This window comes from Zonotrichia albicollis, chromosome 11 (genome assembly GCF_047830755.1).
Source record: "Zonotrichia albicollis isolate bZonAlb1 chromosome 11, bZonAlb1.hap1, whole genome shotgun sequence".
NCBI classification, from domain to species: Eukaryota; Metazoa; Chordata; class Aves; order Passeriformes; family Passerellidae; genus Zonotrichia; species Zonotrichia albicollis.
Genome location: NC_133829.1, coordinates 6227904 through 6243291, shown reverse-complemented (window position 1 = coordinate 6243291; position 15388 = coordinate 6227904). Strand labels below are relative to the sequence as shown.

Genomic DNA, 15388 nt, shown 5'->3' with positions numbered 1-15388 from the left:
CTGTCTCCTGTATGTTGCAGTGTGATCACAGAAAGCCACCAGGCTGGGTTACATGGTCTTTTCTGGATGCCCAGCCTGCTTTCTGCATGAGCAAGGTGTGCAGGTGCCAAACTGGGGTAGTTTTCAGTGGTCCATTGACTGTTCTGGTGTAGACCCAGTCTGGAGGAGCAGGAACATGTAGAGTAGCAGCAGCCACACAGCTTATCTGTCTCAGAGCTGCATTTAGTGGAGCTGCTGTCAGAAATGGAGTGGGAGATGTCTGGGGTAGGTGAAATGGGAGCCATGCAAGAGGCAGCAAGCTGGCTCAACAGAAGGCTGAGTCCAGTGCTGCAGTTAATGGAGAGGCTGGTCAGAGCCCCAGTGACCTGCTGAGGGACAGATGTGAGCACAGATGTGAGATAAGGGTGGCAGGCAGGCACACTGCCACGGGAAGCTGCAGTTCCAGTGCTGTTCCCATTTTCCTGGGTGGATAGAGCACTGGCCCTGCCTCAGTCCTTGAGCCTTCTCTGGACCTGTCTGTTCCTGTGGGTGGTTTCTCACCAGTGACTTCTTGGGCTCAGGCTGCATCATCTGCTCCACCTTGTCTGCATGAGTTTTGCTGGGTGCTGCCTTTGCTTCCTGGAAGAAGCTTTTTTTAACCAAATCCCCTCTTATTCGATTCTTCCCATCCCTGGCTGAGCAGCTGTGTGAGCTGACAGGAGTCAGGAAGCAGCAGCCTCACAGCTGTGGGCTCCTGGTGTTTCCCTGCTGTGTTTGAGCAGGAGTTTGTCCATCTGAAGCTGCTGTGAGGCTGCAGCATCCCATGGCCCACATCCCTGCTCTCAAACAGCATCCACGTGGGCTGTGCTCTGGAGTGACTGACCTGGCAGCAGCACACAGGGACTTTTTATAATCCTCACAGCCTTTCCACATGACATCAGTATTTTACAGGGACCTGTGGTGTCTTTTACAACATTTTATGTAACTCTGGATAAACACAGTTAGTGTCTGAGTGGTGATGGCTGGTCTGCTGGGGAACAGGATTGTGAAAAGAAATGCAGGCAATGCAGTGTGTTTATCCCACAGTTACAAGGGCACTTGGAACATCCCACACAAAAATGACAAGTTTAGTCAGGTTAAACCTTATGTACAGAAAATCCCATAAAAGTGGAGCACGAAGGGTACAGAAATTATTTTAGCCATGGGCAGGGGTTTATTATGCATGAATGCAGGTAACATCTGTGCTGTGCTATTGCTGATTTTGTAGTTGGTCTTTGTAAGGTCACAGCCAATGTCACAGTAAGAGTTTGGGCTGTGCTGTCCAGGCTGCAGCTACCCTGGATAAAATGCAGTTGTTGTTCTTGTTGTTCTCTGGCTAAGAATCTGCATGTTGACAGTTTATTTCCCAGCCCTATTTTTATTTTGGGAATTTTTTTTTCCCCTCACTGTGACTGTCAGTTTTGGAGGCTATTCTGCTGATGCTGGTCTCAGCATTTTGTACTTGGATGCTATTTTCTTCTGGATGCTCAAGGCTGGTATGATGGATTTGTTCTTTCACCACAGCCCCTTTCATCATAACCCACTTAGCACTGGGTAGCAGTGCTACAGCCAGAAGGAGCAGACTGGGAAATGCACTGTGGTCTGGCCAGAGGAATAAGGAGAACTGCCAGCTTTTATCAAGAGAGTTGGAATTTGCCCTGTGTTGTTGTCCTCCTCCAGCCTTTGTTTCAGTCTTTTTCCCAAATTAAAGCAGGAAAGTATTAGGGATGGTGAGGCTGTTTTTCTCTCCTGTGAGTGGGTTAGTGTTTGTAAAAAGGAAAAGAATGGCTGAAGTCCCACAGAAATAAGAGTGGAATGAGAATTGGGACTCTGGTTTTAGTTCCCAGGTTTGTCACCTTTTTACTGTCTCTGTCACTGTGAATTGCACCTGGAAATGGTGCAGTTTTCTGTATCAGAAATCCAGCTGTCCAAAATCTGACCCTTTTGAGATCTGGCACCCACATGTATCTAAACACCATCCTGCTTTCTAGCCACTTGTATATATGTATGATAAAAGCCTAAAATGAGGCAGCCAGGTTGAAATATGGGAGGCTTCCAAAGCTAGTTAATACCAGTTGGCCTTGGGAAATCACTTCTGTTGGCTTTCAATCTTCCAGCCTAAATTATTCCATCAGAAATTAATTTTGTTGACTGCACTTGTCTCATTAATAGTTGGCTCTCTACCTCAGTTTACACAGCTGTAATGAGTAATCATGAGTTTCCCATCCAGGTACAGCTCAGAAATGCGCACCACAGACATAATTTTGTTCAGAGCTATATATTGATCTTGGAGAGATTCCCCAGTCTGTCAGAGTTGGTGTTCATGGGACCCCAGCACCAGCCCTGTTAGACCACACCTTGCAATAAAACCATGGATGATAAATCCTTATCCATGGTGGAAGGTTTGGAAGTACAGATCATCTTTAAGGTCTTTGCAATCCAAACCATTCCATGGTTCTCTCTGCCATGGGTGCCTGGTGGATCTGCCTGTGGCTGTGGAATGTTTTCTGTATCCCCCTCCTTGTCACGCCTTGCTCTGGGAACACCAGCATGATTTTTTATGGCAGTGTCTGTGCTTTCCTGCTCTGCTCCCACAGAGAGAGGGCTGGGAGCAGCAGTGTCCCTCAGAATGTGAGCTCCAGCCCTGCCAAGGCCGCTGGAGCAGGACAGGCTGTGCTGTCCCCTCTCTCAGAGGACACTCTGGTCCCTTGTGAGTCACGGGGCTGTTCCAAGCCAACAGGGACCTGCACCTGGTGCTGCAGGCACAGTGGTGATCTCCTCTCCACTGACACACACCTGGCTTTGGCATGGGAGGAATTACTGCTCTTGCTCTGCCTTGATTCATAGGATTTGATTTTTAGGTTTCTTTCTCCTTGCCTTCCTCAGCTCTTTAGTTGGGGAGGATTACACTGGTGGCAGTATAAAATCAGAGCTGCCTTTATGAGAAGAGGGCTGGATTTTCAGAAAATATTATCACAGCCCAGTTTTGGACATCTGACTTGGACATCACAGTCAGGTTTGGGAGCTTTTGCTTATGCAAAGCAGCAGAAGTGGGTTGTTTCCATTTCCATTTTGTTGCCAATGGGGCTGTCTTTGTCCAACTGTGCCCTGGTGTACCCTGGCAGAGGCAAACTGCCCCCGGAGAAGAACTGCTGTCAGAATCCTTTAAAGTCGGTCAGGCAGGCTCCTGCTTCGTGAGGTTTATCAGCAAAGATTTTCAGTGCCTCCAGTGAGAGGCTATTTTTATTCTATCCAGGGGCTACCTTCTGCTCTGAGGTCTTTATCACGTTTTTTTTGGAATAGAGAAACCTGCCTCTTTTAGGACAACCTTAAATACCTTCATCTTTTGCAGTCCAAAAAACTAGATAGTTTTTTATTCAAGGTAAAAGTTTTGGGCATTTCTGTGACACATTCAAGATTTCTTTTGTTGCTTTTTTACTGTAGAAGAGGGACACTGCTGTAGACATGAGAATACTATGTTTTCTCCATTGAGCAGAGCTGACAGCAAGTGGGGTACTTAATAGTTCATCATTCATACTCTGATCAGTGCTTGACTGTTGCAGGAAATCCACATTGTGTTTCACTGCACCATGTAATCAAGACTGGAAGAGCTCTCCAGAGATGATCTTGTTCATTTTCCTGCCCCATGGCAAGATCAGTCATACCTGTGTCTTTCCTGACCTGTGTTCTCTTAAGACCTCTGCAGCCTCTCCACGTATTTCAGTGCCTCACAATCCCTACCAGTAAAATCTGGTTCCTCCCCACCTTGTATCTAACCTGAATCATCTCTGCTGCAGATTAAACTTGTCACTTCTTGTCCCATCCATTTTGAATTCAAAGAACAGGTCATTCCTTCTTACAGCAATGTTAAATATTTGAAGACTATTCATGTGCTTCTCTCTTCCTAGTGTTAAATACTCACAATTTGTTAAATCATCCCTTCTTCATGGTGGATTTAAATCTTCTATGTAAACCTTAATTGGCCTGTCTTCTCAAAAATACTCTGTGACAATCCCAGTCATTAACTAATCCACAAACAGTTTAAACCCTTTGATCAGCATTTTATTTATATACTTGAGTAAAAGCATTCAATGCCAGCTAAACTGCCCGTTTGTACATCATTGTCTCTGATAGCCTTGTGCTGGTGTGCAGGCAAAGAACCTGCAGGGTTTTCTGCTGCTCCCTAGCTGCATTTCATTCCAAGGGAAAGGCTGGGTGCCTGTCAGAGTGTGAAGCTCAGAGTGGTTTGTTCCTTGGTTCTGTGGGACAGTGCACCGTGAAGGTTGTGCCTTCAAAAGAGAAAGGGAGCCCAGAGACAGAATCATGGAACCATGGGTGTCTGCAGGCATCCAAAATACACACTGATGGGCACAGGAATTCGGAAGTGACATGTGCTCAGACAGGTGGTAGGCTGTGAAATGTCACTTGGTATTAGGGCCTTCTGGCGTGGCTGTGTTTGAACAGTCAGGTCATGCTTGGAGCTCAGCTACTGTACTGTGACTTGGATGTCCTTGAGGGGTATGGTTTCAGCTCCAAGGAAAAGTCAAGGAAATTTGTATTTTAGCAGTACATATGGGGGGAAGAATGGAAGGCATGGAATGTAATTCTCTCTGGATTTCTCTGTTGTAGGTGAGTGTTTTAACCACCTTGGAGCGGCGGTTCAACCTGCAGAGCGCCGACGTGGGCGTCATCGCCAGCAGCTTCGAGATTGGCAACCTGGCCCTCATCCTCTTCGTCAGCTACTTCGGGGCCCGAGGACACCGGCCACGCTTGATAGGATGTGGAGGGATAGTCATGGCCTTGGGTGCCCTCCTTTCTGCCTTGCCTGAGTTTCTCACCCACCAGTACGAGTACGAGTCGGGGGAGATCCGCTGGGGAGCCGAAGGGAGGGATGTGTGTGCTGTCAACGGGTCCAGCAGCGATGAGGGACCAGACCCGGACCTTATCTGCAGGAATAGGACTGCCACCAACATGATGTACTTGCTGCTCATCGGGGCACAGGTCCTCCTGGGCATTGGTGCTACCCCTGTCCAGCCCCTGGGAGTTTCCTACATTGATGACCACGTGAGGCGGAAAGATTCCTCCCTGTACATAGGTAAGGCTCCATGAACTTCTCCTCCTGGAAGGCTTTCCTTGTGGGCTGGCGTCTGGCTCTTCTTGCCTGTTTGATGCCAGTGGAAGTGCCTCAAGGCCTCTTCTCCATGTGCTGCTGGGCTGTGAAAGTGACTTGGCATGGGTGTCTCCATCAAGCAGCAGGGAAGCACAGTAGTGCTTGCTTATATTGCAGCAGTAGTAAAGGTTGACAGCTGCGATGACTGGGCAGATGCTCATTCCTTCTCTGGTGTTTGCCCAGATTGCTTTAAGTTCTTATATCGATGGCTCATGGCTCAGTTTTAGCTGAAGAATTTTCAAGTGGTGTATGTGATGATGGTTGACTTCTTTATTTTGGTTTTTTTTTCCCTCACATGATACCCTAGTTCTCATCCTGTTCCAAAGCATCTGAGTGATCACTGCAGTGTGAGGAGACTGAGAGGACACACGTGTTGTCACTACCACTGTCACATTTTAGCAAGGGAAGTGCCAGTTACAGAGTGGGTACTGCGGCCCAGGATGCTGTGGCAGGACCTTGATAATGTGATCCCTGTAACGGAATGGGATGTGGAAACTGGTGAGGTCTATTTTGAGATACAGTGAGCCTCAAGTAGAACTCATGGTGCTGGTGATCATGTTGCAAAATTCTTTCGTATGTTTACGCTGTGAAATTTGCCTTTGATTCCCCAGTGAAGCATCTCAGTTATTGGGGTAAAGTGCTTGTGGGTACTGCTTGAGCAGTAGTTCCCCCTCCTAGCAGGTTTAAAGAGGATGTTGTTGGCAAAGTTTTCTTTGAAAAATTGTACCAGCTTGGCACATTCCTTTTTCTGTGGGATTTGTCACTAGGTGAGCTGCTCCAATGGAATAAATCAGTGGAGTGTGTGCTGCCATTGTTGGTATAATCCTGGTGACCAAAAGTGTGCACTTGTCCCATCATCCCCACCTTGGTGTGACTTTCAGCTGAATGGGTGATCCTTTTCCTGTTTGGGTTTTTTTCCCAAAGACATTTTTATCTAGTTTCCAAGCTGAGTGTGGCCATTGAGAGCACAGCTGAGCAGTCCTGCTGACTTTCAGAGTGCTTTTTAATGTCCTGGGTAGTGGAGAAGCCTGGTGGAAGGTCACTGCATAGCATGGCACTCATGGATGTATTGCTGCTTCACTCCGAGTTTCATCTGTGTATTCAAAACATGTCCCTGCTTTTCTGTAGCTGGCCATAAAATCGTAGTATTTCAGCATTTAGCTTTGTCCTTGGGTCATTACTCATCCTCACTTGGTTCTGTAAGTGTTTGTGAGGGATCCACTGGACAAAGAAGGATGATGTATAAAATACAAGATAATGTACAACCCAAAGGTGAATAATGAGACTGAATTCACTGGAGCAACTGTGCCAACACCATAAATGATGAGCTGGAATTAAGAGTGATTCTAAGATTATCTATTATAAATAACTATATGGAGGAGCAGCAACTTCTTTCAGTCTGTTCCGTGGGCATTTTTTAAGCAATGCTTCATATCTTGAGAACAGGCTGGAGGAGGGTGCATGAGAGGAGGATTAGGAAGAGTGATTCTTCTTCTTCCTGAGCTACATTCATCTTGTATGCTAAAATAACGTGTTTAAAGTTGGCAGTTCAACTGTAGCTGGGAAAATGCTTCCAGAAAATTATTTCTGCTTACTATGTGCTGCTTTTTTATTTTTTCTGCAGAGATAAGGATGTTGTCTAACCGTATTTGTTACTACATGTGGAGTTTAAAAACAAACACAGAGAAAAAGCCACACCAAAAAAAAGCTCACCACGAAACCCCAAGCATTTTGGGGTTGTTTGCTTTCTGGCTTTAGCTATGGAAATCATAACCTGAATTTCTACATCTGAATTGTGGATTACAGAGGAGTGCCTGTGTATGCACACTCAACCAGCAATGAAGTTTAATTTCTGCCCTGTCCTAGCCTATAAATCACAGGTAGGGTTTCAGATACTGGATGATTAATTCATCTATCAGCTTGCAATCAATTTTGCTAGTGAAAATAAAAGCTACCAGGAAAAAAAATCTATTCCACGAATGAATATAAATGGAGAAGTAACAAGTGGAAGTGTCATCTTACATTGGTGGATACTTGAGAGGGAGTCAGATTGCTCGGTTTAAATGTTGTCTGAGAATTATTTGCTCAGATTTGTCTTTAACTGATTATTTTTGTTGATGTCATCAATGCAGTTTTCAGTGGCCTTAGAAGAAAGCTGGCTGAGCAGCTTACCCACTTCATTCTGCTCTGTTTCACAGAGGAAATAACTGCAGAGTGGATACTGTCACTGTGCTATATTTATATCAGTTTGCTTTCTCATAATAGCACACTCACTCAGTGGGGGCCGTGTGTGACCAGAGGAAATGTTTTTGGGTAACTTCCCTTAGTTGAAATTAGGGGCAAATCTGGCATAGATTGTTCTCTCAGGACAGGAACTAATTAATAACAGTGATAATTGTCTGGCTGAACTTTGTAGAATGACTGGCTGCTGCTGAGAGATGATCAGATTGACCAGTTTGTGCTGTCCTTAGTGCATTGTTTATGTTGATTCTGTGTGTGCTGCATTGGGCTGGACTCTAGCTGAGGGTTAGAAGCAGTCTCTCAACCTGACAGCTAAGCACTAGCCATAAATAAAAATCCTCATGTCCCAAGGCAGTGAATTAGATAGAAATAACTGTGTGCACCAACAAGAGGTTTTTTTTTTTCTCCTTCTAAGTTGTATGAAAGTTAAGTAGAGTAATAATATAATTTCTAATACAGTCACTTTGCAGTGAAATAACAATACAGTTCAGCTTCTCTGGTTATTTAAAAAAAAGTCCAAACCCCAAGAACACACCCCCCGACCATCCTTTTTGTGTGTTAATGCTCATGTGTATGCAGAGGAATGCAGATGTGATACCATATGGAGTTTAAAGTGGTGCTTTGGCTTTAATCATTAGTGGAACTAATAGCATCTGTGCAGTGTAATATTTTTCAGAACACTGAAGCCCATCAGATTTCTCCTGTGGTTTCTCTGCAGCGACAGGCACACAGGAGGTTGTGGGCAGTGCACCTCCGCTGAGCATCCTTTGAAGTCAGGGGTTGCTCTGGCTTGTGCTCTGCCAAGGAGGTGGGGATTCTTAGAGTTTCTTAATTAGACAGGCAGGGGTGAGATACTACAGGAATATTTCTCTTCATGGGCTGATGACTTGCAGCTTCATGTTTCTTTCTTGCACTAATGGCAGATTTTTTAATTTTTTCTTTTTGCTGCCTGCAATGTGTTGCTACCAAACTCAAAAAGATTCTGTTGCTGTAGTAACCAGGCCTAAGAAAAAGGGGCTGTTTTGGTAACCCAGGGCAAAGTGAAGCAAAGAGATGAGTGTGTGAAAAGTACATACTGATGTTCCAAAGGAAACACATCTGAGCTGTAGCAAGGTTAGAAAGATCATGGCAGCATGCCTGCTCTGGTTAATCATAGAACAGTTTGGGTTGGAACAGATCTCAGAGATCATCCAGCTCCCACCCATGCCATGGATAGGGACACCTTTCACTGGTCAGGAAGAAACTCTCCTCCTGTTTTCAGCATCTGACTCAGAGGTCATAATGCTGCCAGTAGCAGACAGAAGATGGAAAAAAATAAAGGAATTTTCTTAGCAGTTTGAAATTGGGGAAAATGTTCTGGTTTGGTGCTGGTTTGCTTGCTTCTGAGTCTGAGCTTGTATTTAATATTGGAACTCCCATCTAGTGGTTTCCAAACTAACAGATAATTTTACCTGTGTGTTTATTGGCATCTGGCATAAGTAACTCCTTTGAGTGGAGGAATTCATCATTCCTACAGACTATGCAGGGCTTGTTACTGCTCCATCCTCACTAGTGTCAAAGGATTCCTTCAATTTGTGGCACTGTTTATTTTAAAGGAGTAAAGACTACTTACTCTACGCTTCTTTTCTCCACCCACTAATGACTCACTTGGCATTTCCTTTTTTAGTTCTTTCTCTGCTCAGTCTTGCTGAATTCTCTTGAAATCAGTGAGGACTTTGTCACTGGGAGCTGATCAGAGCTGATCCAAAGAGGGGAAAAAAGCCTGACCTGACAGTGGTTGTATGGATTTGCTACCTCTCAGATAAGCTTACAAGAGTTTTTTTGGTCACTGGAGTGCCCGTGCTGCTCCCAGCAGTGCTTTGTGAGTTCCATTAGAACTCACATCAGTGCACTGATGTGGTTGGTTAATGTTTTTAGCAGCCTGAGACACACCTTCTGGCCTTCCTGCTGCATTTAACATTTGCTGATAAAAGTTCTTGCATCTTGTCTGGGACACAGTTACCTACAGAGCAGAATGAATAGCCTCTGGGAGCCAGTATTTGATCTGGGACAATTAAGGGCTGCATTAAGCAGAGGAAGTTGCTATTATTCTGTCTCCAGTTGATGGAGGAAATTGATATTGATGTTGGAAGGAGCCCTGCCAGATTGTGAGACTCATTCAGAAGAATGCTGTGCTGATCTTTAATGCATTTCAGAGTTTCTCTTTGCATTTGTTGAAGCTGTCTCTGTGTTTGGCATTGTGGGCACACACCCCACATATTCAGGCCCCATGACTTGGGGGCCTCACTGAATTGCAGTAATGTGAAGAATGGCGTAAAGGAAACCCAGAAGGGACAAGTCTTGAGTCAGGAAATGTGTGCTGTGGAGTGATGAGTGCTCCTGAGTTATTGCTGTGCAAGGGTGTATCTGGGCACAGAGCTGTCCTTGGCCTGCTTCATGACAGGGCAGAGGAATGCAAAAATGGATAACTCAGCTCTGCTTAGCTGCTTTCTTCTGTCTTACCTATTTGGCCTTTTCTTTGTGTATTTTGGTTTTATCATACGGTTGTTCCAGCTCTTACCCTTGGTGTGAGAGGAGAACTCAACAGAATGGTGTGTTCCTACCACATCTGTCCTAACTAACCCTGTAAGAAATATGGGACCCTGCATTGCAGCTGCTGGCTTTGACCTTTGTATTAGTGTGGGGATATTTTGCATGGAATTTGTAGAAGCACTGTTTGTGATGACAGAGAGAAAGCTCACTCCGGCTTCTGGTGCCTTCTGTCTTGCTTTAAGCATCAGCTCAAGATTTGCTGCAGTGGAAGACAAACATGTCCTAATTGGAATCTTGCTGTCTCCAGGGATAAATTTGTCCATTTGAAAAATCATTTATGGTAGCTTACGTCAGTCAAAATGATAGCAGCCATTGTGCTTTGGAGAAGGAAAAGCATTTTCTCAACTGACAAGAATTAAATCTGAGTTAGTATCTATGCTGGTGAGTTAATGGCAAGTTATCAGCATAAGCTGCTGAAATCAGAGTTTGAGTCAACATTTTGTGTGTTTGAGGTTTGCTGGTTTTGTCTCCACCTGATGAAAAGTCTCTTACAAGGAGGATGAAAGTGTTTTGATCAGTCCTATCCTTTCCAAAGCTCTCAAATTGCTTGCCATGTATGTCTGAACCTACATTTCTAAACCACGGGAAGTGGAATAAGTGTGTTTATAGCATACAGTCATATCATCAGCCTTTTGAGGCCATCTGTTGATGTGTATTGATTGGAAGGCCTTTAGGACCCACCTGAGAGGTCTGTACAGCTCTGCCCATCCTGGCTGCTCATCCTTTCACTCCTCACAGCATTTCCCCCTCTCCTTCCTGTTGTGCTCGTTTGTGGTCTTGCAAGTAACGTGGGTGCTTTATCCACATGAGCCCTTCCTGCTGGAACATGCTTCTCTGAGCTCACCACCCAAGGCCCTGCCAGCCTTGTGCATTTTTCCTTTTAAAGCCTGTTTCATGAGCTCTTTTGTAGTAGATTGTGGCTGACTCCTATCTGTTGTATTTGCTGTGTGCCCACTCCATGCCCACCAGCTGCCTGGTGATTTTGTCCACCCCCACGTGGGCACAGAATCCAGAATTGCTTTTCTCCTTGCTGCTACAGGCAGCTTTATAGGTGTGGAATATTTTTAGCCCGAAGACGGGATTCTGCAACGCTTTTGTTCAGTGAATGCATCCTCCTACGGGTGATTTGGAGAGCCTTTCCTTCCTGTCACAGCCTCCCCTGGGCTGGGAAAGGCTCAGGATTAGCTCTGAGAGCTGCTGCCAGCACGAGGGATGTGATGCCTGTTCATTACTGAGGGTGTCTGTGTGAAGGATTCTCTGGTTGTCTCCCCCATGGACTGACTGTGATCAGGTGAAATTACACAGCAGATATCCTGGTATTAACCCACTGATCCATCCACAGCCTGCAGCCCTTTATAATTACAGCCCTTTGGGGAGAGATGGGTGTTCTCATTTGCTGTGTGTCAGCAGGGCTGGCTCCCTTACACATGTCCCCTTTTACAGTGCTGGTGGTAATACCCTGGAAAATTAAATGGAAACACCAACAAGTGTGTAGGGTGTATTAGAGCACTAACAATAATCGATTAATGGGAATAACCTTTCCCACTGCAGGCAGGAAGGCTGTTGCAAAAAGCAGTAGCTGAATGGATGTATTTATTCAATTAAATAAATATATGCACGAAGTCATAACTATTGTGGGCTCCATTATTCTACAGCAATTGTTTCAGTTACCTTAACCTTCTGCTAATAGCTTTTTTTCCCTGTTGTTATGAGCTGAGTAAATAAAGCTTGAGCCCAACCAAATGACTTTGTGTGAAAGCATATTGAGGGTGGGAGCTGTTTCCATGTTACTCTGTGCTCTCTGTGTACTCTGCAGCTGATTTTTGCCTTAATTGGGATTTGCTGATTCTGATGTCTTGTAAAAATCACTCCATTTGTTGAGTTTACTGGGTTTTTTCTGTGGTGTACTTTAAATAGTCATCAGCTGGGAGAACCTAGTGAGGTACATCATTCCTAGGACAGCCTGCCTAGTGCAGTGCCCTTGTCATTTAAATGGCATGTATGCAGAGTCCTGAGGTTCATAAAATTAATTAAATAGATTGGTAGGTGCTGAGTTGCCCCTGTCAGAAGCTGAAGGGTGTATTGTGCCTTGTTGATGGCACAGGCAGGAGTGGTGTGTGCCAGTCTTGGCCCTTCCTCTGGGAACCTGACCGAGACTCCCCAACCTACTGCACATAAATTGGGGCATCCGTGTTGCCCCAGATGTGCCCAGATGTTTTGGCTGCAGTTTACAGGGTGGCACTGAGGACAGCTGGTGCTCTGTTTCTTATGGTGAGACAAGGCACAGAATTTTCCCTTTTGCCACCACAATTCAGGGCACTGGCTGGGTGTTACTTATCTGCAGGACAAGGTGCTTGTGTGAGTATGTAGGAGAATGCAGAGAAGTTCCTGCAAACTCTTTCACATCTGCCTCTCCTGTGCCTGGCTGAGGTGCTCAACCAAGTTTTCTTGCACTTGGAGAAGTTGCTGCAGGTCTGAGCTGGGTTCTGGGCAAGCTGGCACTTACACCCTTTGTGTGCCAAAAAAGTGCTGTTTGAGTAACCTCCTAAAGGTGTTTGCTTTTGCAAAGTCCCAGGCAGTGCCGTGGCACAAACGTGCAGCTCTGCTGACCCACAAGCCTGGCAGCACTGTGCCAAAGCTGTTAAAGTGTGGTTTTAGCAGCCAAAGCTGTTAAAGTGTGGTTTTATCCTGGCTTTGCTGGGCACTGGGGACTGTGCAGGGCACTCCACCATCCCTCTGTCAATGACATGTGTGCCACTGTTTCATGACCCTCCTCATAACACATTTCTTCTCTATATCTGGTAGGAATTGACCCTGTAGTAGTGTAAAATCTTTATCCCTTGTCCTATTACCACAGACCCTGTTAGAATGTGTGATGGCCCAGCAGTATGGGACTTGTGGCAGAACTGTTGTGGGAACATCAGTACAGCATCACTAACTACAAATATCTGATTACCCCTCAGGCACCAGCCTGGAGGAAAAAATGTGGCCAAAAGTGATGGGTACCTTGTAAAACAAAAATAAAATTCCTCTGCATCCTTTGTGGTCATCTTAGTAGCCAGTGGAGTGGAAGCTCTTCCTTGGTTTGGTGAATGTTGAAGGTTTATAACTTTATGGATTTATTTGTTTTGCATGAATGATACGTTTCCATACATCTGAGGTTATTAAGCACTTTCTCCTTGGGTTTGGAGAAATTCTGGCTTTGCTTTCTCAAATTTGGTTGTTTGGGTCAAAGTTGATGTCTGCTCCCAAAACTGCTTCTTCGAACTTTGCTCTTCTGAAAGGACTCTGTTTTCTCAGATTTCTTTTTGCCAGGGTATGGCCATTCCATTAATTATGCTGCTAATGAGGTATTTGGCTTTTCCTAAGAGGGAGGCCTGCTCCTGCTAAGCCCCCTTTTGATTTCAGTAATAGGGATTTTGTATGGCGGAGACAATCCAAATTTGGCCCTTTATTTACCAGTTAAAATGCGAGATTTAGTTTCTTGGATAGAAGTTAAAAACATGTGACTTTGCTCTTTGACTTAATACCTCAGAGCTCTTGAGGGCAGCCAAACAAAGCTGTGTCTGTGACAGGGAGCAGGATCTGGCTAAAGGCAGCAGATCAAAGCAATAGTGAGCATTCAAATGCTCAAACTGGTAGAAGAGCAAGATGCTCTGTGCACCAGTTCTTTCCTCTCTGTGTCCCTCTGCTTACCTCACTTTTTCCCTGTGGTATTCTGTGCACTCCTGCCCTCAGTGTTAGACAAACCAGTCCCTCTGTGACTGTTTGTACATATTGATGTGATACTGCTTATTAGAGTTTGAAAGAAATAATATTAGGGGGGAGAAAAAGACAACTGGGACAACTTTGCTGTGTTAGTAATTGCTGCAGAGACCAATTACCCATGTGATGAAAAACCACCTCTATCTTGTTAGCCATCAGCTACAACATATGGATGTCCTAATCCAATCAGGCTGATCATCAAAAGAATAAGACCTGTTAGAGAGAGCTTTTTCTCAGCAGACAGTTATAAACTGTGGGCTGGGGTTGGAGAGTGAAGGGGTGGTAGCATGTGAGAAGTGAGCTACAAAGTCCCCTGGTTGTGTTTCTGAGGTGTCTTGAGCACTGATTAATGCTTTACTGGCCTGAGCTGTCATTTCTCTGTGGGCTTTCTGTTCATTCTGGGCACTTGTGGTTTTGTGTGTGTGTGTGTGTTTTCAGTGTTCCCCCTCCTCATTTTATATAAAAACTCTCACTCCTGGAATGCAAGCCACAGATGTTTAACTGCATTTCTGTTATCACATCCTCTGTAAATGTGCTGCTGGGAGACAAGCACACTGTGTTGTAAACCACAGGAAGCAGCATTGCAGGAAACAAAATTATTTGCAGTGGTTCTGGGTGAGAGTTCTGTGAAGAGTTTCCCACAAGTGCCAGAGGGTAAGAGCTTTGTAGGGAGAGATAACACCTATTTAATACACACATGTTCATGCTTGGTGGAGCTTGTTCTGATCAGTGTGACTAATCATGCTCAGGAATATTTACATTTTGTTTCTCAGTTGTCACCTGATCTGGTAAAATAACATCAAACTTTGCTTTACTTCATGTGTTAGTGAGACTTCCCTAGGAAATGGAAACACTCTCTTCTGTAATTGTATACCCCCCTCATTGGGAGCTTAGAGTCCTGGAGGTACTTGATTTATAAGTAGGAGCAAAACTTAAATTAAGCTTAGGTTAAGCAAATACTCCTACTCAGAATGTCTCAAGGGTTATAAAACAAGTTAGTAAGAGGGTGAGAATAGACCCCAGGAATTCTGACTCCAGTGCTCTGCAATTGCTCTGCGAAGGAAAGCATTTCACTGCATTCCTGCAAAGCAATGCATCTTCCATGGGTGCAGACATTCCTTTCTTTTCCGCGTCAGAGGGGTTACAGATCCTGCCTTTTTGTCTGCTAGCACTAGCCTGCTCCACCTCTGCAAACCATGTTTAACTTGCCTCCAAGAGCTGGGTGATTAAACTGAGACCAGCACTGTCTTTGCAGAGTGGAGAGAGACTATTTACAAGAGCGTGTAGTGACAGGACAAGGCTTCAAACTGAGAGTAGGTTTAGATTAGATATTAGGAGAAATCTTGATTGTGAGGGTGGTGAGTCACTGAGAACTGGTGGATGCCCAGTCCCTGGAAGTCTTCAGGGCCAGGCTGGATGGGGCTGTGAGCAGCCTGGTCTAGTGGAAGCTGTGTTGAAATTTAAGGTCCCTTCCAGCCCAAACCATCCTGTGAGTGATTTGGTGAGCTGCAAGAAGCATTTTGAAGACAGTCAGACCCCTCACTCTACTGTAACTCATTCCCAGGAGCCAGCAGCACAGGGATGCACATCCCAGGCTTGTCC

General features: G+C 45.1%; 1 protein-coding gene across 1 annotated transcript in view; it reads left to right on the top strand.

Annotated features, from left to right (window-relative positions):
• SLCO3A1 (solute carrier organic anion transporter family member 3A1) overlaps positions 1–15388 on the top strand; it is a 140758-nt gene that overhangs the window by 18632 nt on the left and 106738 nt on the right. The window contains exon 2 of the mRNA XM_074549211.1: positions 4648–5113. Within this exon, the coding sequence (XP_074405312.1) occupies positions 4648–5113 (466 nt within the window). The remainder of the gene's footprint in view (positions 1–4647; positions 5114–15388) is intronic.